We start from the raw sequence: 24,493 nt of genomic DNA, 5'->3' as shown, positions 1-24,493 counted from the left end.
CTGGATCAGAGGGGTGACAAAGAAGGGAAACTGCTGCTGATATGCCAACCACCCCTTACAGTCCAGGGACACAATTTTGTCCCGAAGCTGGAGGGTTGCTTAATAAAGTACTAGTACTAATTTGGCAACAAAAGCAGATGCTAAGTATTATAAATTAAGACTTGTGGTGCGGCATAGGAAAATAAAAGATGGCTAACATGCATATACCATTTGTACACAGTGTTTTGTGGAACAAATCTCATTGACATTTATTGAGCATCCGGGTGTGGCTCTTTTTTTTTACTATTGCAAAAGCTCCAGCGAAATGCCAAGTGTGAACCTGACCTAGAAAATGTAACACCATGAGATAACAGCTGAATACATGCAACATAGAAATCCAGTCCAAAGCAGGCAATTGTGTTGAAATCAAGTATTAAAATATTATTTATATAACAGTGACTCAACTATCCGACGCACCCAATTTGCAATTCAAATAATTTACTAGCAGATTAGTAATATGTAGATGGATTACACACCCTCGGTCCTGTGGTGTGGTCAATGACATGTAAGAAAATTACTTAGTATTATACTTGTTTATGTTCAGGACACACGTTTAGGTGTCAACCATACATTGGGTAAATAGTAATAACACCGCTGGAAACTTTCTAACTCATATCTGCAATAACAGAGCTCACGCAGATATGGCTTCCTTTATTTTACTTTGTGTGTTGCATTAAAGGGGTTGTCTTGCGAAAGCAAGTGGGGTTAAACACTTCTGTATGGCCATATTAATGCACTTTGTAATATACATCGTGCATTAAATATGAGCCATACAGAAGTTATTCACTTACCTTCCCTGCGCTGGCGTCCCCGTCTCCATGGCTCCGTCTAACTTCAGCGTCTAATCGCCCGATTAGACGCGCTTGCGCAGAAGGGTCTTCTGTCCTCGGCTCAGTCTGGCACAAGCGGTGTTCTGGCTCTGCCCCCTTCTACGCGCCATCGCGTAGCTACGCCCCGTCACGTGTGCCGATTCCAGCCAATCAGGAGGCTGGAATCGGCACACGTGATGGGGCGGAGCTACGCAATGATGCGTAGAAGGGGCGGAGTCAGAACACCCCTGCTGCCGGACAGACCCGAAGGCAGAAGACCCTTCTGCGCAAGCGCGTCTAATCAGGCGATTAGACGCTGAAGTTAGACGGAGCCATGGAGACGGGGACGCCAGCGCAGGGAAGGTAAGTGAATAACTTCTGTATGGCTCATATTTAATGCACAATGTATATTACAAAGTGCATTAATATGGCCATACAGAAGTGTACAACCCCACTTGCTTTCGCAAGACAACCCCTTTAAATTTACTACAGTGTTTATTGTATTTTTAAAGGGGTTGTTCTGCAATCAAAGGGGTTGTCTGACTCGTAAGACCTCAGGACAACCCCTTCCCCATGCAATAAAATAATATATGGTGATTTATATGCGCCTCTCCTCACTCCCACTGCGGCTAGCGCCGGTGCTCAGTCCTCTGCTCTGATATCTGTTTACAGCTGCAGTGCCTACCGGTTTACGGGACGCCACGGGAGCTGCAGTCAGTAACAGAGCTCAGCGATGGACTGCAGCTGTAAACAAAGACCGGAGGGGAGGACCAAGCACCCGGTACGGGTATACCGGGAGTGATGGGTATATCATCATTTGTTATTTTACTGCATGGGGAAGGGGTGATTGTAAGTGAATGCAGTTACTGTGTCACTCGAAGTTGGCACAATCTAGCAATTGCAAGAAATTCAAATCTGCTGGATTTTATGCAATTTTTGGGTTGTGGCCATGGCAACTTGCAAGCCACAACATTATTGCATTCACTTACATTAGTTTGTGATGTAGCATGAAATCACTGTTATCTTTGACTTCGCCACAGTGCCCTAACCTTTAATGTTAGATATACTAATTGGTCTCCCACCAATGCGTACTTTTAGCCAAAAGCGTTACAATCATCATGGTTGCAATCATTTATAACCATGTACAGTCAAAATGACTAGATGTAGTGGGAAGGAAAAAAACAAAAGCAATCAACACCTCCATTATGAGATCTCATCCGTCAATTGTTTTGTAAATTATACTAGAAGTTATGGGGAACTTTTGGGCAAAAATAATCAGCAGACTGTAATTTTAACAGATTGTCCATTATTGTTTGTTCGCTGTAATCATCTCTTTCTAGGGCTGACTTCAGCAAATGTATTTAGCATCCAGTTGAGCGTCCTCGTATATAGGACTCACCTTTTCCATATCTTTAAATTAGCAATTATATCAAGCACAGGTAGGGTGTGCAGGGTTTTCCAGACACAGCATTTTAAATCCGTTGCTAGATAGTTACACAGATGGCTATAAGGTCATGAATTATTGAAATGGATCCTATACAACACATATTACAGAATTATGAATACATTCTGAGTCACTTAGGATATGAATATAAGATAGATGTAATTCATGGATATTAGAACAGCTCATCTCGGCTGATAGCACCATTGCTCCACACGTCATTTCCCAACCTGGGGTAACATTTTGCCATCCTTAAAAGTTCTTTCCATTACATCACAGGGGTTAAGGCAGACCCTGAAAACGACTGTACACTTTAGTCTCCTTTATTTTGGAATTAAATTTTGTGATGAGTTCTAATTTACTATGTCCAAGGGTCATTCTTTTAAAATCTTGGCTAGCATCTTCTCTCTTAGTATCAGCAAAAGTAGTCTTATTTGCGGAAGTGCTGTCATAACTAGTTACTTTATTTATTGCTGCATCACTTTTCATTCTTGGAGACATCTTGTTTTGTGGATGTAGAAGTTTATTAGACTGCTCAAACTTGGCTCTAATTACAGACGGCGAGTCAATCAGATCAGAGGTAGATTTTGATAAAGTCTGTTTTTGGATGGCCAATAGGTTATTTTGGTCAATGTGAGGAACTGACGGTCTCCTCTGGTCTTTGGGTGATTCCACCTTTGCTTTACTTTTCTCATCATGTGAGTTTCTTTCGCGATATCTTGACAACACTGGTTTTTCTTCACGAATCACAGTAACTGCCTGATTATTAATAAAGGGTGGTGTCTTCACACTATTTTGGCTGTCCGTACTAGAGTTACTGTCAGATTGGGTCGAACGTTCGGGAACTACAGGTGGTTGAGGAGTAATTCTCACAGCTGGCCATCGGTTCCTGGTAGGAGTAGACCCAAAGAGATTGTAGTTTTCATTTTCTAGATTAGAAAAGTAGTCACTTTCTAGTGAATCTGCATACAAAGCTCGGAATTCTCTCTCAAACTCTTCTATTATGTTCCCTTTGAAGTAGGTTGCCATATTGCTGTGGACATGACCCGAAAGCCAAGTGAAGCTGAAAGATAAGAGAGTGTGAAAGTTACTTTTTTTGCTTATTAAAACCGAACATGAAAAAAAAAATCACAAAGTATCAAGAAGAAAGCTCACACAAGTTTTACCACCTCTACTAGTCACGTTTCCCATTAGGCCTCTTGTAACCTTGTAATTTGGCCTGATTTAATGGGCGTGTCTAACAAATGTGTGACCTACATAGAATATTATAGATTGGTATCATTCAGTCAACTAAAGAGCTTATGCACACTGCCATATTATGGATCCATAGTCTGGGGCTCCATAACACATTGCCTATAGCCTGCTATGGGCTCATACTATACCTTATTGGGGAGGCACACAAATGATTCATATGTAGTCTGTGAGAAAAATAATGTGTGTGCCATTGTATCCTGTATTAAAGGGGTATTCCCATCTCAGCCCCTCACCCTGTTGTGGCTCACCTTCTTGTGCTCTGCTCCACATCCAGACAGCCTGAGTTTTATGAAAACAGGCAAGCAGACCATTCAATTCTACGCGGTTTCCACATCTCTGATAGAAGTGAATGGGAGTTAGGTAAACAGCGTAGCACAGCTAGCTAAACTGATTCTGTAACTTCTGAAATGCGGAAAAAGTTTAGCTCGCTGTGCTGCGTAATTCAGCAATTCCCAATTACTTTTAATGGAATTACAGAAACACTGTAGAATGCTCAGAAAAGTTTCATTAAAACTCTCAGGATGTTGGAATGCAGTGCAGAGATGGAAGTGGTAAGCTGGGACAGGAAGGAGGAATTTTCGAGATAGATGTGGTTACCACCTCTGGAATCTGTGCCTATCAGACAGTTAAGGCAGGTCTGAGCTGGAAATACCCGTTGAAGGTGTTATTCTCTATAAGCATTTGTTCCATGTACAGGTCTGTGTACATAGCTTTACTGTATGCATGCAGGGGTGTAACTGTAATGGGTGTACAAGATGCAGTCGCACTCTGGCCCTGGAGCCTTAGGATGCCCATAAGGTCTCGGTTCCCCATATAAAATAAGACCACTACTATAAATTAAGCATTATCATTAGGGAAGCGCTGTTACAGATTTTGCATTGGGACCCAACAGCTTCAAGCTATGCCTCTGGATGGGGCGCTGTTAGGGCCCTTTTATGTGGGCCAATAATCTTTCATATTCCCACAAGCCAGCAAGAATCTGAATGAGTAGTGTTCAGTGTAAACGCACGCATCGACTGAACGATAATTAGCTTGCTTATGATTTGTCATTCAGTTTCTGCTTGCATAAAAACTGAAAGACAATCGTCCCATGTAAACAGGTAGTGGTTCATCTAGGAACGACTGCCTGTTTACTGTGAATGGTGGCGAGCGGGCAAGAAGGATCCCCGACCCCCCACCACCACCACCACCTACATTGAACAATGATCCTTCCTGTGTAAAAGCACAAGAATGATCATCACAGTGTAAAAAGGCCCTTACAGACTTATCATTGGGACCCAGGACCTTCAGGTTATGTCTGTGTATGCATTCCCCAACAATCCGGCACATTTTTAAGTCAACTATGCAAATATTGTCCAAAATGTATGCTACGACACAAAGGACCAGCTCAAAAGTCCTGGATTGTTGGGCATTGTTGGACATAGTTTACTGAATATTTTTGAAGTAAGAATACCATATGTTTTCCACTGCATGACAAATTTAATGTAAGATTACCTGTAGGAACCAGCAATGACATGCTCACAGTCAATCAACAGAAACTTCTCTAGTGACTGGCCAGAGAATTTCTTCCCAGACTTTGTACAGTACGTGTCTCCAGTTACAGTGCGAACTTTCAGATTCTACAATAAAACAGATGCATGAAGAAACTTGTAAAATATTACAGTAGATTTACCCAAACAATACTAATAAGGCATGTGAATTCATAAATATTCAGTGCAGATAGCATCAAGCTCTCAAAATGTTCATGTCAGGACTTTATAATGACTTTGTTAAAGTGCTCTTTTAGGGCGCAGTCAGACAAGCGTGTTTTATGTGCGTTGAAAATGAAAGCTTCTAAAAGAACCAATGGGTTCTTATAGAAGCGTTCATATGTGAGGAATTAGCAGCACAAAACGGTGCGAACCTAAAAAAAAAGAACATGCACTATCTTAGGTGCGCCCCAGCAGGAGTTTCCATTGACGTCTATGGGAGAAGGAGTTAATGGAAACTCTGGCGCTGCCAATAGCTTCCCACTGCTTACAGCAGGGCATGTAAAAGGTGCTGATCAGAAGCACCTTTTAAATGTCCCGCTGTTAACTCCTGTTAGTCCCTACAGGGATGAGGGGACTTTGCATGGGTTACATTAAGCCCCGCGGGGACTGACAGGATTTTACAACGAGACATTTAAAAGGTGCTTCTGGGCAGCACCTTTTAAATGTCCTGATATAAGCAGCGAAGTATTCCTACTGCCCCCTGTTGGGTAATTCCCAAGCAGTGGGGGGCAGTAGGGTACTCCCTCCACCTCTCTCTCCAAGGAAATTCCCTATAGTGGGGAGAGAGAGGGGGCGGAGTATCAGGGCTTCTGCCAAGAGTGTGGGAGGAGGGGGTGGGGCTAAAGGTACCTGCCCCACTAGTCACACCCCTGCAGGGTTTGCTATGGGGATTCTCTATGAATCCCCATAGCAAACCATGGAGGTGCGTGGCTAGGGGCAGGACTAAGGGGGGCAGCTCCCTCTAGCTCCGTCCCCTCCTCCCACGCTCTCGGGGGAAGCCCTCAGAATTTCTCCATAGCAGAGAGCAACAGCCCTGCTATGGGGGAATTTTCTTTAAATCGGCATGGTAAAAACAGTTTTGACGGCATACAATGCCTAAAGCACCTACGTGTTTCAATTCAAGTTGCATACATTTTGGAGTTGTTCCTTTTATGGCGGTCCACTAAGTTTCCGTCACTCTCCACAAGATTGCTAAACTGGGATGAATTCTGAATTTGCTAAAGATGGTTGAGCAAACAATTTTTTTTTACATTTGCTTGCACAATTCATTATTATCAGCAACACGTTTTGCCATGCAAATATGGAATGTGCTGCCAACAATAATAAAAGTGAATGTTGGACGAATGATAATATGAATGATCGGTCAACTGTGTGAAAGCCATGTGAACAAACACTGATATTGTTGATCGGTGCTCATCATCTGGCTTGGATTGAGCCTTGTTAAAAAGCTTTTTGGCACTTTCACTTTCTAGGGGCTACATTTGGGTTAACATTTTTCTGCTCTGTTATGACAGTCGGTAACTTGATCCAGTGCTATCGTGCATAATGAGGTCTGTCCAGCTTACATTCAGCTCTCCACCATTTTTGGGGTTGATATAGCGCAATTCTGTATTTTATCCAGGTTTTTTTGTTGCATCTGTGCCAGAGGCCTCGAAAGCAACCTCAAGTGCAGATGTGAATATGGTCTTAGGTTGCTTTCACAAATGACAGAAAAGTCCGCCACAGTCAAATCCTCAATTAAATCTGCAAGTCTTACAATTTGCAGCAAAATTGCAGCATACTTTGTCCTTTGCAAATCTGCAGCAATTCCACTGCAAATCCGTGTCAAAATCTGCATGAAAAAGCCCCTGCACATTGGATGACTGTCGGGTGCATAAGCGTCCCACAACTGATCCAGCAACTATTGCTCCTGTGCTTTACACAGCAGTGATAGTCATTCAAGTAAATAGCGGCAGAGTGGGTTGGGGATCGTTCCTGATCACCTGCTTCCATTCACAGTAAACAGGCAGTCATTCAAACATTGAGCTGCTCCTGTTTACACTGAGAGAGAAGCCACTCAGCAGTCTCGCTCATTGCCCTCTCCGCTGTCTCATGTACGCGGTCCAAAAGTCATTCGAAATTGCTCATGATTTAAAAAGTATCTTAAGTTATATGGATTTTGGTGAGTATTTGTCTGTGGCATATTTTTCTACTATGTGTGAAAACACCCATATGGTCCTTTTGCATTGGCACGAGCTGTCAGGCAAATGATGCCTGACAGTTCGTCCGAGTGATGTTCGCTCCTGTGCTGTTACACAGGAGTGAGTATCATTGACTTCACTCACAGCGCTGCGGGCAGGGCAGCGGTGTAGGTCAGGGAGCGTTCTCCCCCCGCCCTCCTCCATTCACAGTAAGCAGACAGTCGTTCGAAAGTGAATGACTGCTGCTTACACTGAACAGTACATCAGTTTTCTGCATAAAGAAACTGAACGACTGAACAATTAACGTTCCATCACTGCATGCGGAAGCGCGAGAATCTGAACGATTCAGAACGATAATAGTCTCATGTAAAAGTGCATTAGACTCTAGAGACAATACTATAAGATAATGGTGACTACGTGACTAGAGCATTCTGCTTTTCCCATTGTTTTCTCTAATGTCTTTCAATTTTGAATGTCACAAAAGAAAGCCAATTCTAGTATAGTGAAGGACCAATATGTTGTAATAATCGCAGCACAACAGATATATAGGAGAGAAATACTCACTAGAGCTGAATGGGCTCACTAGGTGCCAAGCTGAAAATGGATGCAGACCTCCCATCCAAAGTCAATCAAGATATATGCCACTGCATTGGCTTGATAAAGACTGTACACTACACAGTCGAAACGTTGCTGTATTTATATGCGAAATGGATTAAAGGTGAAGTTTTAAATCTCTAAGAAGTTACTGCAAATTTTTCAACAACCCTGGATGCTGCTGAAGATACCGTAGTATAGTGAAGGAGACATCAGCAAAACTAAATAGAAATAATAGCTTAGAAGCATAAGGGTGCTTTTAGATGGGACGATCTGTTGAGCAAAAGGTTCCCGACAGGTCGTCCCAAGGATATTTGTTCCTGTGCTTTTACACAGGATTGAGCATTGCTGACTAAATGTCATTTGTTGTGCATTTACACTGAACGATCGTCATTCAGATTCTCGCTGGATCATCGAAATCCGAACGATAATCGTTCAGTGTAAAAGCACCTAAAGTGGTGATTTATAATTGGACTTGTTGGCAAACCTAGCTAATAATAACAGTGAATACTATCAGAGAGTGAGTACATCATCATCATCCACACAACATAAAAGATTCCAACTACTTTGGAACTAGGCCATAGTTGGCCATCGACTGTAGCATGAATAGCCTTTGTGTTCTAACTTAGGGGCAAAGGCCATTAAGCCTTTCCAATCCACTGTCTCATGTCTAAAGACATTCTGATTGAAAGCTGTACAGCTCCAATGTCGGAAGACGTCCGGCAGGGTATTCTTACTGTATATTACTGGCTGCTCAGTTCTCGGGGGGCCTCTCCAGCATGTCACATACTGCAGTACTGGCTCTAGCCAGCAGATGGCACCATTGTACAATGCCAGAAAGAGAAAGCCCCCTAGGAAACCCTGAATCCAAAATTGGATTGCAAAGGGTTAAAACCCATCTGCATCAGCTTACAACATCTTTCATTTAGTTCTTTTAGATTGTTGTCTATCCTCAAAAAACATGACAAGAATGTGATATAATGGTGGTCACCCAAACAAGACGAAACAAGGTCACTACTAGTAAACTGGAAGCAACATAGTCGTCAAAATACACTAAACTGCAAGAAGTGAAATAAAGTGTAAGTATATACTATAAAATAAGGAGGAAATTTACTAACTAAAGAGTGTCCTGGAATGAGGTGCACCAAATTAAATTACGAGGTGTGCACCTCCCAATAAATTTGGCACAAGTCTGGCCAGTCCATGCACCAGAATGTGAAATCTATTCCAGCTATGAACTGGCATAGATTTCTACTATAATTATAGGCCAGTTTCTGGCCTAAATTATAATAAATCCAACAGGCTGCAAGAGGCCACGTATTTTTTACTAAGCTAGTAACAATTTTAGAAATTTGGAGAATGAGGAGGTACGAAGGTCAAAATGCTGCAAATTTCGTTTATGTAAAAATGTTTGGATTTTTAACGCCAGAATTCTGGGGCACGGTTTTTAATAAATTTCCCACTAAGGCCTCCTGTTCACGGACGATATTTCACTGCGTTACCCGCGGCGATAATCCACAATGGGTAACGCAATGAGTGTTTTCCATAGGATAACTATGGAAAGCGCAGCCCGATGTACACGAGCAAAAATTCATGGCAATTTTACGCTCGCGTAAAAAATCGCAGCATTCCACGATTTTCAACGATGAACCTATCATTACTGATAGGATCATTAGGGAAAATCGCGGTGGCTTTAGCGGTCTCCCGTGGTGGAAATCCGCTGTGGGAAAACGCTACGACTGTGGACAGCCTGCCTAAGTGTCTGCAGATTCTGCATTGTACTTTAGAGCTGGAGGCATTTCTAAATTCTCAATTCCAGCTTAATTGCAATAGTTTTTCCATAACTTGGACTTTTTCATTACCTGCGCTTAGATTTTAAATGAGTTATCTGTGACCTTTGGGATTTTTTTTATGGATGACCTATATACACATATACCAGTATATAAGCACTGCTGCTTATATTTAACTGTCATTTTTGTGTAAATGGACGGTCATGTTACAGTCCTCCACCCTCTGTCTGCAAGTGAACACCCAATTATTGTCCTGAGTAATACATGAATTCTACAAGTCAGCATGTCTTTAAGAAAAAACGTGAGCGTTTCAAGTTTATACATGTCAAATAATGGGGTTCATCTGACTGAATCATAATTATACATTGAACTTGTATTATTTAGGACTCGTGTACTGACGGCTCTCTGCATTGTAACTTAGGGCCCCTTCACACGATCGTATGCGCAATTGCACATGCTTCAGCGTAACGTATTTGCGCAGTAACCAAGGTTGGCTGAGGTAGATTTACCTGTATATCAGCGAATAGTACTGTACTTTTTGTGTGCACACAGAGCCAGTTCGCACGCTGGTGCGACACATCCCTTCCATAGTTAAATAAGCTATTTTAGCCTAATGAGGTCCAAATTTGTTCTTTTCCCCAAGGTTATACTTAGGCGCAATGTCCACAGGCGGGTTTTAATTATAAAATCGACGTGTGTCTCCCGTACGGGAGATCCGCAGGTCTAGAAGCCCATAGGGATGCATTAGCATCAGCAGGGCAATTTAATACATGCGGATGTGTAATTTTTTTCCCGGCGTGCGGATCGCACATGCGGGAAGAAATCGCAGCATGCTCCATTTCTCTGCGGATACATTTAAGTCAATGGAAGCCGTCCCCGCCGGTACGCCGACGGCATGCTGAACAAATCCGCCGGTCAGAAGACAGAAGATCCGGCCATGATGGAGGAGAGCCCCGCAGCGTCCAGACAGGTGAGTAAATGTCATTTTAGGCCTCATGTCTGCGGGCACTGGTGGAAACCGCTGCAGGATTTCACACTTGGAAACCGTGCGTGCCCGTAAACATGAGGCCTTCGTTTATGATGCTCATTGTTGATGACAGGTTCCCTTTGAGGAGATCCTCACTGTAATTTAAATTTATGTAGGTGTCTACTGTACAATATACATTATAAAATGAATACAACTTACAGGTATTTGAACTTTATTAAATCCCAACTTCTCAAACATCTCTGTGAAGTATATGAGGTTCTTCTCATCAAGCAACATATATACCGGGACTCTTCTTTTGCTTGCTGCATCTATCATATCACATAAGAGATCCACATCTGTGAAAACATCCATCACCAATGCAATGACCTAAATGAAATAAAAATAATCAGAATAAATATAACAATACAGTGAAATATTCAGTCTACCATCGCTAGGCAAAACAGAGTTCCACCCTAAATATCTACTATAGTGAGTCTGTCATGGTTGTGACTATATTACTGGTATCCATGTGTAGTGATATGCACTGTGCCCAAAAAAAATCAGGCCCTAGAAGTTGTCGTTTTGCTGCAAAACTCTGCATGCAATTACATCTCAGGCGGATATGCCAATGATTACAATTGTGGCGTGATTTGATGAACAGTCTTGCCAGCTGAGACCATAAAAGAGTTTCCACCATTGGCCTATAGAAAGGCTCTCAGAGGCTACTTGTGTGTAATGGCCCTCTTTTTCTACTTGTGTAGAGCTTGTTGACCACCAAACACCTCTACGATGCAATTGAAGAGATTTCACCAAGTCAACAGAGTTTGAGAGGGGGAACATTATAGAGGCTCATGTACAGCAAATGGGGACTGATATGTAGCAGGATACCATATGTTACCTACATGCCTCCATGCCCGCCTCTATCAAATCATATAAAAGGCGGATCTCGTATGAACTGGAAATCAGTTGATAAGAAACTATAAGACAGCACTTCATAACCAAATAGAAAATACATTAGATGTGACTATTCATCTAATTCTAATAGAGCTTGTCACTTGATCCGTTAGTAAGGAATTTGGAAATTCCATGACTTCTCTCTTATTGCCTCAATTTTTATTTGCATCAGGAAAAACGTGCTGCTAAGGGATACGAAGATCCAGCAGAATTGAAACTAAAAAGTTGATGAACTTTGATTTTGACACTGCAAGAATAAAAAAAAACACATATCTGATCATATGCAATTTATGCAGCCAAAAGTAAAAGACTGACCTATAGAGCTTAGGAGTCCAATAGGAGACCTTCCCTGTATGAATTGCCATGCAGGCACAGGGTAGCAGGTTCATCATAACAGGTTCCCTTTAAGCTGACCACAGAAGTTACTTGTCAGCCAACCTTTACAGTAACTTTGTTTTTCAGAACCCCATTGTAATATCCCAGAAAATTCTTGAAAATGTTCCAAAAAGTGCTTCTGTTGTATAAAACTACATTGAACTCCTACAGTGTATTGAAATCAAAAGTAAACATAACCATTGTTTGAAGATTTCACTCCATCAGTTTTGGTAGTACAGATGGGAAAAGCCGAGATAACATCATGTGAACTAATTATAATGACAGGTTGCTTCTGTGACTCATTTGCATTTCATTATTTACCATGAAACTAGTGACTTTCTAATGTCTGAATCATGCTTATCCACATGACATCACAGCACAAAGTAATAGCAAGTGCAAACGGTTTCATGTGACTTGGTCTTAAAGCGGTACTAACTTTTCAGACATCTTATGCTCATCTACTAGCTTGTGTTTGTTCCGTCATTTCTGTAATGTAGTTGCATTAAAAATGTTGTTGCTTTACCACAGTAAATCACGTTTAAAGCGGCTGCCACTAAGGGTTTCCCTTTCAGCTTCCCTGCAATCCACTGTCTGTTCTTAGGTATGAAACTTCTGTAGTAACAAGAACACAGGAATGTTTCCTTAGCAATAGGGGAGAAGCTATCCTTACAGGGGCTGCTCCAGTGCACTCAGAGGCTGCAGGCTGACATATCTGCAGACAATGCAATAACAATCTCCACAATCTCTGCCTCTACCGTGTTTGTGTGTGTTTATACACACATTATATTGGGTTTACTGCCCATTTAGAAAGAATGCCTGAATTGTCCTGGCAGAGCAGAGGGGCAGGCATTCAGATACTGCCCCTGTGCTGATTGGACTGCAGGCTGTGCAATACAGCACGGGAAGTGAGGGAAAAGAAGTGCAGGACAGGAAACTACTGGCAAAATGTTAGGCTTGCCATATGCCCCCTGCATGAAAGTAGATTGCAAACAGCAGGGCAACAGAAAAATTAAGAAAACTACCTGAAAATCAGAACTTATAGACATGAAATGGTGCAAACAGCAGCAAATAAGCAGGTAAAGAGAACCTGGTATATTTTAGAAAACTTGTTGAAAACTCAGGTACACTTTAACAAAATGTGATCACCAAATACTATGAGTTAACAAGAGTTTACGTAGGACAACTATCATTTGAATTGTTGGTGGAAATAGTTCCTACAGCAAGTTCTTAGCATACAGACAAGTACAACTGCTGTTCATGTGCTTTTACACAAAGAGATTGTCCAAATCTGCTGCATTGACAGCAGGCTGGAGGATCGGCTAATCAGCGGAGATCCTAAACAGCAGACCACACCAATCAGCTATTGATGTCCTTGCCTGAGGATAGATCATCAATAGTAAATGTCTGGAATACCCCTTTAGAGGGATTGAATTGAATTAAACAGAAGCAGTGCATGCATTACCAACCGAGGCCACTGCAATGAGTATGCCACCATTTCCTGCTCCTTACACATTAACAGCTGTTGGAGGAAGAGCTGATCGGCAAGGGTCCTGAGTGGTGGCCCCTGCTAATCAACTATTGATGACCTACCCTTACAATAGGTCATCAATAGCACAGAGGAGAACTTTCAATTTTCAATGTTGCTTGTTATCTAAAAGATGCATCATATAGTAATTGTTTTATGTTCATTTTCAGACTGCTCAAGAATAATTATAGGTATGTCTCTCAATATGGCTGAATCACTGAGAAAAATGGAGTCTAAAAATTAACTTTTATTTCATTTTCATTAAAATAATAATACATACTAACGCAGTTTACTAGCTCTTGCTTTTACTATCAACAATAACTATCAGGTCCGTATGCACGGATGATATGCATTAATACACAGATATTGAAAGGCACAGACTTTTACTGGTTCACTCAGACGTGCGTTAGGAATTATGATTACTGTGAGTGGAAGAAAAATCGTGGCATGCTCTATTTTAGCGTGGATTCCATGCATATGAGCTCCATTGATCTTTATGGATGAGAGAGAATATTATTGCATGGGTGGTCGATTGTGCAATGTTCTAATGTCATTCCCTGCTTGTGAACTTTCTTCCGTGCGGACAATACCCTGTCTATACACATACGTCCATGTGGAAAACCGCATGCATACAGACGATTCGCAATTTGTTTACGCAATCACTCGCAGGTCTTCTGCAGTGGATATCCGCAAGCAGAATCCAATCCGTTCGGGTGAACCCAGCCTAAATTATACTACTGCCTCCATCACTCACCCACTAATCCCATTATTAATTACTACCCCCCATTGCTTTGGAAGCTGCCAATCAGTGATCCTGTGAGTCTACTCCGCGGGACAGCATGTACACCCTTTTATGTCCTATGCATTTCTACCTAAAGTATCATCAGGGATTTCCTATACTGGATAGTTTTTGCTAGTCTTGAAATCTCTAACATTCATTTGAATATATAGCATTGTCTCTGACATAATATAGCAGCATTGACATCGGCTGAATCGTTCCTTAAACCCCCCCCAAAATATGCTCTAGGATAAATTTCAAAAGTCTTAGTACAAAATGACTATGGGCCTTATATTGAGTATCTCTTGTTCTCAAAAACATATCTATTGTATCGCATTCTTTTTCATGTGGAATTGATGAATATAAGGCTTCAACATCAAGACTCCCCAAATAATGTTCCTCTTCAATCTGTATACCCTCAATCCTCCTCAAGGCATCTGTTGTATCTTTCACATATGAGGGAAGAGACTCAATATATGGATGCAGCATGATATCCACATATTGACTTATATTTTGTGTTAGATTATCAATCCCTGGCATGATAGGTCTCCCTTTCAAAGGTATTTTATAGTCTTTATAGATTTTTGGAAGGCTATAACAAATTGCCAACCTTGGAAATCGTGGATAGAAATACTCAAACTCTTTTTGTCAATCAGGCTATCTTGTAATGCCAGGTTAAGTATTATTTTAGCGATTTGAGCGATAATTATAGTATCTAAATGTGCCCATCTTTCAGTTTTCTGTTTTTGAGTTCTGCTTTAAAACCATCATTCAGCAGAACAGCTGATAAGCAGGACCGCATGCTGTGTTCTACCAGGGAAGAGCTGATAACAACTGATTGCTTTGTCTCAGCTGTCAGCCCCGCCTAGCAGAACAGCTGATAAACAGGACCACACGCTGTGTCTGCTGTCCATGGTGCTGAATTTTCCTTGGGAAGCTAGAGATTACATAATTTTCTCTTAGCAGCCCCTGGCTGAACAATGGAGCTAATTACAGAGCTGAGACCTCCTGGTGAGTTCTGCAACAGCTCCCAGAAGCTGATTTGCATGTAAATTAAGCTGATAAAGTACTAATAGCAATTAGTAATGCAAAACGATCGCTGATTTTTCAATCTTTTGAAAGATTATCTGTGTGTGCAAATGGGCCTTAAAGACCCTTTTATATGCAAAGATAAACTTTCAAATGAATGAAAGATTTAGCAATCTCTTTGCAAAAAGTGTTATTGGCCATTAATGGCCATTAACACTTTATCATCTGCATTTGCATGTAAAAGGACCTCTATGAGTTGTCTGCAGACACGAGCATGTGTTTAAACACACTCCTAGCTGTGCAAACAGATGCCGCCACATTGTTCTCCTGGCAGCTAGTGTAAACATGCTGCAAGGAGAACATCCTGCAGTCTTTTGAAAGAGGAGCAAAATACATTTAAATGGTATGTATTTGCTCAGTCTTTCAGCGGCTCAACGATAAATTTTAAGTGAACAAAAAGCCATCGTTCAGACGAAAAGTGCACGATGCCCGCTTTTACATGTAACGACAATCCCTCATTTTCAACCGATAATAATTGTGTGTGAAAGGGACTTAAGACTGCGTAGCAATCTGCATTCAATAACATGTTAAAACACATCCCTCTATAATCTTTCCGAGACATAATCACTATGTTTCCCCCTTTATCTTGGGATTTTTAAGAAAATTAATTTGTCCGTTTCGAATAATAGTGACAAGTTCTGTTCCAACATCAGGGGGGACATCTGGAATATGGACAGTTTTTATTTTAACGTTTTTGACCCTGATTAGAGAGAATACCTGGAAAAATGGAAATCAAAGCCAGGAAAGATAACAAATATTTCTAAAATGTTCCATTCTGTTTCCTTTATTCCGTGGTGGCACCCTTTACCAGTTATGGTAGATCGTGTGAATTATGTATCTGTTACATTTAGGAACTGCTGTAAAATTATTTATTTAAACAACAATTTATGTGCCAAGTGGATGTGGGAACAGGATATGGTTAAAATGGGTGGCAACGAAATGCATGTTTAAATAGAATTCAACTGACGTACTTTTTAATTGCTTGTTTTACCACAACCGGAGAAAAACAGAATCGCACGTGGCACAACTCATGCCCTTGCAGTCAGAAGTATTTTGGATACAGTGATATTTAAAATCGTAGCTATTCAACCTTCATTTTGCACGTCTTTTGATATTTGATTATTCCATGCAGGAATGTTTTGTCTCTTAACCCCTTGCTGTCAAGACGTTAAGAGGCATGATACAGCAACCTGTTGTACATTTATAGCATGAGCCCACATCATCTGTAGTGGGTGTCGACTGTATATTAAGCACTTAGATACTTTGATCAACAGCATATGTTGCACTTTTATAGTATGCACTATTTAAGTTAGATAGAGGAAGGGGTCTCTTTCTGTTACCCCCTAAGCCCCCTATGATGCAACCAATCAGTGGAGCACCAAAACCAAATTACCTTTAAGATGTGTTTATTGCTATAAAACGCTTATATGTGAAGCCCATGGTGTCCAATGGGTTCTTTCAGGCTACAAAACATCTCTCATGTGAAAGAACCCACTGGAAACCCTGAGCTTCACACACATGCGATTTGTAGTGATGTCGCATCGCTACAAAATCTCACAGTTTTGTAGCCCATGTGAAAGAGGCCTAAATGTATTTGTTTTCATATGCATGTTCTTACTATGGTTGAGTCCAATGATCAGTGCTCATTTACCTAACCTTTATACAGGAAGATTCAAAATCTATGCAGTACGACCGATCGTTCATCCCCCATAGTGGATCAGCACTGTTTTATGGGGAAATGCGCTGCCATCAATTATGTTTTTTCGGCTACATAAAGTATTCGATCAGCTGACGTACGAGCGGCTGCTTGCTTATCAGCTGAACGGGTGCAGCTTTATATGTGTCAATGACCTGGTAAACAAGCAGTCTAAGAAACGCTGCACACAACGGTTGACCTGTGCAAATGGGCCTTAAGTGTGGGATAATGTGAGGTTCCTAGGATCTTGGCTTGGGGACAACATTGGCATGGAAAAGACATTGGAAAGCTTGTGCACTATCCATGCTGAGGGTAATTAGTCACATTCTTTAGCTCCAGACAATCCCTGTAACACCATTTGGTTTAGCTAGAGGTAAGCACCTTTTGCACAGGCAAACACTCATTTTTCTTTCTTGCAGCTCCAAAGATCTTTTTTGTTGGCAGCACATCTCCCTTTGTAAACGGGAGTGTACTGCTGACATTGATGAAACGAGCTTGACTCCAAACTGTTTGAATCGACTTGTTTGCAAGCCAGTCAAACAAGCTTCAATCTCATTGCTTGGCACTCGTACAGCTCAGAATGAGCTGTCTATACTGGTGTAGCTATGGGGGTTGAAAGGGTTGCAATTTGACTGGACGCCTAAGACAGAGGGGCCTAGAGACTCCCCTTTCCACGCTATGACTGTCTGATCAGACAATATAATGCTCCTCCTAGGTCGTCCACGTGGCACAGGCACTGGCTAGCTTCTCCTGCATGGTAATTGATAGCTAGAACTTCCTCACGACCCCAACTCAGTCTCCTCCCCTCCAATGTTCTGAGTGAAGGTACAAACATCGAAGGGAAAGAGACTGAACTGGAGTGGAGGAGGAAGCGATCAATCACTGCACAGGAGAAGCTGCCCAGTGCCCACATTGTGTGAAGCAGTGCTAAACTGTGTGGTCAGGTATGCAATGTGCATCTTCTTGTATGACAAGGGGTAGAGAAAGAAATATACGGGTGTCATGTGTGACAGAGGAGCAGAGGGAGAACTACAAAGCGCATTATGTGTAACAGGGAGTAGAGGGAGAAATAAAGGAGCATCACATGTGATGGTGGAAGAGGGAGAAATAAAGGGGCATTATGTGTGACAGTGGTGCAGCAAGAGAAATAATGGGGTATCATGTGTGACAGGGAGGCAGATGGGGGAACTCTAAAGAGCATCATGTCCGACAGACGCAAAGGGATAAATACTAAAGGTGTTGTGTGTGACAGAGGGTAGTGGGAGAAGTATTATGGGCATCATGTATTACAGAAGAAAGAGAAAGGACCATAAGAGGCATCATGTGTGTTGGGGAACAAAAGCAGCATTCTGTGTGGCAAGGTAGCTGGTGAACCATGTGATGAGAGAGGAAGGGGACAGCCTTAAGTGGCATTCTGTATGACAATGAAGGTGGACAGAACCATGAAGGGGCATTCTGTTTGATGAGGGGGCAGAGGAGAGGATTCGAATCTACGAGGAGGGGGACACTATGACGGATAGTCTGTGCGATGAGGAGGAGACAGAAACATACTGACTTTCTGTAGTCTATGTGAAAAAGAAGGGAATGGTGGGGAGCAGTCTGAGAGAGAGGGCGGTATGGGGAGCAGTCTGTGTGAGATTACTTATAAGAAGTAATAACTAGTTGGAATTATTATAGGGGGCAGCAGGATGGAGGTTTGTAAATGGTGTGGGGATGTGGTATGTGGTGGGAAAGAATGGAGCCAAAGATGTCTGGGTCACAATTCTGCAGAGACGAGTGGTGGCAGGAAAAAATCGTCATGGCAGTCTGGGCCTGGTAGAGGTGAAAACTGAAAGTGAATGATACCAATCAGATACAGTGTCATCTGTGACCACTGCTGGTAACTGCACTATACTCGTTATCATTGTGTAGAACTGGTATCTGACCATTATATGCTGAGTTCACCATTAGAGGTGCACTAGAGCTAAGCTGCCGTATCCGAGCCTAAAATGTTATGAAAATTATCTTATGTTTTCTCCAATGTGTATATACGGTATATATTCTTTTCTTTTTGTGGGGGGAACAAAACATAATATTTCAAGGCTTATGCTGCATCAATGGGTTACTTAAAAGACCAGCGATGCTGTAAAAGTGATGGGTGAGATATGGCCATGAAGTGAAGTTTTGGGGGGGGAAGACCCAAACTGAACATTTTGCACCCATGCCCATGAGCCTTTAGCTATGCCCCTGGCTGTCTATAAGGACCCTTAGGGTGTGGTCAGAATGCTGATGTTCTAGAAGATCAAGCATTTGCTTTATCTTGCAAGCCCTGTCATTAGCTTTGCCTGCAGTTGAATTTGGATCTCTGTTTAATTACTGTTGTACCTAGGCAACTCTTTATTCTAAAACACAATGCATTCATTATCACAGTTGTATTAAATATGTATAATCACAACATTATACATCTCACACACTGCCCTGGAGATATATATAGGGACAAGACAAAGTTTATTGTATATGTGCTATTAAGACTGTAACTTTGACTTTCATCTCCCCTTTACATGTTCCTGTATAGACTCTATCTTTCCTGCCCCATTAGGTTTTGAGCTTAGTTGCAGCAGCACACATTAGTTTGGGGATAGGAGCAGGGTGGGTAAAAATTAGTGTCTTTATAGTTTTACAAAAGCGTAGTGTGAAAAACAATTAAACAAAATAGCCAACTACACAGTGCCCGCCCAACAGATGTATGAGTTGTACTTCTCCCTGGTTAAAAATAACACCTTAATTGTTATTTTACAGTCTACATCTATTAAATAAAGGGCAGACATTGTGTCATATGTTTCATTTGTAAACTATTTTTATTGGTCGATTTGCCTTCATTGCTACAATTCACTGTTAAGGGCCATTTACACAGGACGGTATCGCTCAAAATTCGTTCAAACAAACTAAATTGAGCAATAATCATCCCGTGTAAATGCAAAAAAATCATTTACTATTACTTCACTTCTTGTTGTTGACTTTCAATTAGCATAAAAAACATTGCTGGATCGCGGGATTTTCGTTCAGTGTAAATGCTCCACGCTCAGGGCTTCACATCGAAGGTGAAGCACCGAGTGCGAAGCCCGGTTTTCAGCGGTGTTCTCTGCCAGTCTAAACACTCTGAATATGCGCGAACAAACTTAGCGGTGATGTCAGCGCTCATGCAGTCATTTAGACGACTCTTGTCCTGTCTAAATGGGACAGTAGGGTCGGTTTCCACAGAACAACTATCATCTGAATTGTTTCTGTGCTTTTACATTGTTATTCACTTGATTTGCTGGAAGCATTTACAGGGTCCGACATATTGTTTGTTAACTAGTTAGAGGGGGGGGGGGCATGAGATTCATTTGGTGAGCATGTATTTGGAATTTTGACTCGCTCCTCAACCCACACTCATTAGTTGCCAAGACCCCTGAATGCACATAATTACATGTGAATGGTCTTCAAGCGAACACTCATTGCTGCAGTCTCTCACTGGGTTGACTGAGCAGTTAGTGCTGCAGCAAGTGTATTTTTGAAGACCAGAACCAGCCAGAGACAGTAGTAGCGAGTGCCCTTTCAAAGACTAGTAGGGACTGTTCAATGGAGGATCACTCACACATCTTTATGGGGTTTTGAGAACCAATAAGCCTTAAGTGAGAGGACAAAATGTTCAAAGAAAAGTGGGAGTCAATCAGCGTTCAGTGGGAGGCGCACTCTGAAGAAGCGCACACCTCCTTGCAAAGTTGTTAGCTAGTCATGAAAGACAATGATTAACTATTTATACCAGACAGTAATTAATCAACCAACCACTATTTTTAGGTCAGCTGAAACAAAGCGACCAGTCGCTAGTGAATTAATTCTTCCTCATCACCCGGTTGGTGACTGTATAGAACAACTGTCTCTTTTTGAAGCAAAAGTTTCTTGTGGAGCCCCAAGCTGTGGTCAGGGAAGGGGTTAGAAGCGGGGCTTATCACAACATATGATTTTTACCTGCGTCATTATAAAAAGGACAGTGAGTTAAAAAAAAACAGTGAGGAACACTGGAATACTGAATGGGCTATTGATATGCATTATATTTAAAATGACCATTATGCAGAATTAAATCCCACACTATGTTAATGTCCGCACAGGTTTTGTGCAGATTTTTTCCACAGCGTATGGATGAGATTTTCAAAATGCCATTCACTTTGCTGCTATAGCTACTGTAAATTCTGCAGCAAATCTGCCCTGTGTAGTAATAGTAAGCCCTGGTATTAGTGTATCTTGACGCCACCAGGAATTCCTGGTGAAGCCAGGATTGACAGGGGGTGACGCCCCCTGAACATGATTGGCTGCACATGTGCTTGCCCTGTAGGTCCTGGCAGCCCACTAAGCAAAGGGTCATTAGGAGCAGCATACAGCAGCCCACGCTGCAGCCACACAGCCTGAGCTTCAAGGGGACACAGACCCTCAATTGGACCCCTGAGAAGGTCTCGCGAAGCCCTAAAGGCTATGCAGAGCACACGTTTCGAAACCATGTCATAGAGTTTCACCATTTTCGGCAGCACATCCCCCATTTACACAGGAGAAGGTGCTGCTGGAAATGATGATCTTTTTGTGCCACATAAAAGCTGCACTCACCTGATGAACAGCTTGCTTGTTCATCAGGTGATTGGCAGCACAATCACACAGGCCAGTTATTGGGGAAATATTCGTGCCCAATAATCAGTCAATGTACAAATCATTTAATGCAGGATCCTACCTCCCCTTCTCGCATGTCTTAATGAGAGGGGTCCCTGGAATAATAAAGGTTCTCTTGGACAAATAGCTGATTGGCCAGGGACATGCTCCCGGTATCCCCGCAAGCATTTGCCAACTAGGCATTATACCTTCAGCCACTGCAGGGGAAATGTAGTATTCCATTACAGGCATTCAAATGAATGGCATGCCTTGTAATAAAAGGACAATTCAAAGTCCACCTGAATGGGAACGGTCAGGCTCAGATGAGTGGTCCCGAGAGGTGCGGGACCCACTATATGATGGTCATGTGCCATAGTATAGCACATGAACGTCATACAAGCTGTCTGTACAACCAGCTGTCAATCAAATGTTTATTCAACCAACAGCTATTGCTCCCAACCCCCCACCCCCCATTACTAGAGATGAGCGAGCATACTCGGAAAAGCACTACTCGCTCGAGTAATTTGCTTTATCCAAGTATCGCTGTGCTCGTCCCTGAAGATTCGGGTGCCGGCACGGAGCGGGGAGCTGCAGGGGAGAGCGGGGAGGAACGGAGGTAAGATCTTTCTCTCCCTCTCTCCCGCCCGCTCTCCCCTGCTCCCCGCTGCGACTCACCTGTCAGCCGCAGCGGCACCCGAATCTTCAGGGACGAGCACAGCGATACTCGGATAAAGCACATTACTCGAGCGAGTAGTGCTTTTCCGAGTACGCGCGCTCATCTCTACCCATTACACATGCATGCGCACCTAAGGGGAATGTGCCATGGTTAGACACCCTTGGTACCAGCTTTTTTCCCTTGACAAAAAAAAGGTCTAGAATGTTAAAAACCAAATTGCCTAACCCTTAATTTTTCCCTAACATCTGCTGTTATCGAAGAATCCAGGACACCTCTACACACATCAGATGGTTGGCCTATCGCATCAAATTTAGCAAAATTCATCTATATGTATGGCCACCTTAATGGGGACTTTCTTTCCACAACACAGTGTCTCCTATTTGTTAAAGCGGTATTCACATCTCTCCCTAGAATGAGGGCCCCCGGCTGCCTTCTGCCTCATCTTGCCCGCACATGGCTGGGTTTTATGAAAACTGCTGAGCACCCTGTACTTTTCTGTTTCATAATTCCCGTTCACTTCTATAGGAGTTACAGAATTGGCATAGCACAGAATGCCTAGCTGTTTTGTTATATAGAATGTTTTATAATTGATACAGGGAAGCTATAAAATTATATTTTTAGTTCATGAAAAAAATTAGCAATAACTTCTAGCTCTGAATCCCTGGACCCTTATAAATATGAAAAAACAGGAGATGAAACATTGCAGTTAACTACAAGCCTAACACATAGGCTTGAAATAATAGAAATAAATACAGATATATTGGTAGTTTCTAGTGTATAATGCATCTGTTATAATCATTGTCTGTTAAAAAGCACTTACCGATTTGGCTTTATTGATGAGGGATCTGATCAGATCTTTGATGTTGTTGTTGCGGTATTTTTGGAAGATAACTTGTACTTCTGTTCCTTTACTGCGAGTGAGAAGCGGAATGTCAGGCCATCCCAGCTCTAGATGAGGTGCATCAATATCAGAAATCATAGGAAAGTAGGTGCCGGATGTCAGCTCAGAAGGACAGCTGTCAGGAAATCCAGAGCTGTTGACATCTCCATCCTTTTCCAATGCATCCTTGGATTTATTAACATTCGTACTACTGCAGATATAGTCAATGTCCAATGAGGATAAAAAGGGCAACTCTTTTTCATCACTGAGTGTCTGTAGATATGCCTTCTCTCCTTGCTCCACCAAAGAATCTGTGGCCAGTCGTGCAGACTCATTGTAATTCAGCACCAAAGGAGAACTTTGTCTCCAAGGGTTTTTAAGTTCGTCTACTCTGCTTTTCAGTTGTCCAGCAGTCCTCAATCCTCTCCTTACTTCAGGATTGAGCATCACTGCAAGAATATCAATAGACGTTTTCAGGTAAGCGTTGAAAGCTTCCACTTGTGCGTTGCAAAGCCTTTTGTCTTGTTTATATGCAAGTCAGCTGACTGTGTTGCTATAATACTTGTCACTCGAATTGAGTTTCACTATGTATCTACATGATCTCGCGCTCTCCAGGACTTCCTCATACTTCTGCAATCTCCCTGTTACTGCTGAAGGTTTGTAATCTAGTCGAATGTTCCAACACACCCACACAGCTACCTGTTTGTTGAGTTTTTTTTTTAAACCTACCATTGAAGTAGTTGCTATCCAACTTGTCCCAACAGGCTTCAGATAAGGCTTCCTGACAACTCATATGCTATTCTATTGGACAATGTTGCGGTGACTAAATGCTTCCTTCTATTGTTTCTCAGAAGGCTGTAATAAAGTAAACAGGACTGATACTTTTACCTGGAAAGTCAATCTTTATCCTTGCTTCTTGCACACAATATTTACTTGTTCAGTTACTTTTATTGTGTAATTATTTTTGCAGAAATGTTCAAACTTTTTCCTTAAGTAAAAGTAGTTAATAAAGAGTAGTTAAAATGTAAGCATATAGTACATATCTATGGCAGCGGGTTTTAGTTGAGCACATATGGTTATGATTTTAAATTTCTTTTTAAATCGGTTAACTCATGAACATTTATCACCTCTCTGCAGGATACCTTACAAATGTATTATTGTGCATGATTGCTGGGGGCCACACCACTAGGGGGCCTTAACCATAGGCCAAACAGTGCATCTGCATTGCCCGCCCCATCACCAGTAACCTTAGGTC

General features: G+C 42.0%; 1 protein-coding gene across 1 annotated transcript; it reads right to left on the bottom strand.

Annotated features, from left to right (window-relative positions):
- Window positions 1–1,276: 1,276 nt before the first annotated feature.
- FAM83C (family with sequence similarity 83 member C) lies at window positions 1,277–23,893 on the bottom strand. Its single transcript, XM_066586364.1, has 4 exons — window positions 23,179–23,893; window positions 10,826–10,993; window positions 5,038–5,162; window positions 1,277–3,352 (listed from the first exon to the last, which is right to left on the bottom strand). Exons 1-4 carry the CDS (start codon window positions 23,683–23,685, stop codon window positions 2,572–2,574), a joined length of 1,581 nt encoding a protein of 526 aa, XP_066442461.1. The 5' UTR covers window positions 23,686–23,893; the 3' UTR covers window positions 1,277–2,571.
- Window positions 23,894–24,493: the final 600 nt, after the last annotated feature.

The sequence above is a fragment of the Eleutherodactylus coqui genome, chromosome 13 (genome assembly GCF_035609145.1).
Source record: "Eleutherodactylus coqui strain aEleCoq1 chromosome 13, aEleCoq1.hap1, whole genome shotgun sequence".
NCBI classification, from domain to species: Eukaryota; Metazoa; Chordata; class Amphibia; order Anura; family Eleutherodactylidae; genus Eleutherodactylus; species Eleutherodactylus coqui.
Note: the sequence above shows the minus strand (reverse complement) of the source record. Positions and strands in the feature narration are given on the sequence as shown.

What these genes read in the sequence shown, in the direction of transcription:
- FAM83C (XM_066586364.1), bottom strand. Translation starts at nt 23,685, where the DNA reads ATGCTCAATCCTGAAGTAAGGAGAGGATTGAGGACTGCTGGACAACTG. An exon ending in TTAATAAAGTTCAAATACCT is followed by an intron (nt 5,163 to 10,825) that starts GTAAGTTGTATT and finishes GTTTTATTGTAG; the next exon opens with AATCTGAAAGTTCGCACTGT. An exon ending in GTCATTGCTGGTTCCTACAG is followed by an intron (nt 3,353 to 5,037) that starts GTAATCTTACAT and finishes CTTATCTTTCAG; the next exon opens with CTTCACTTGGCTTTCGGGTC.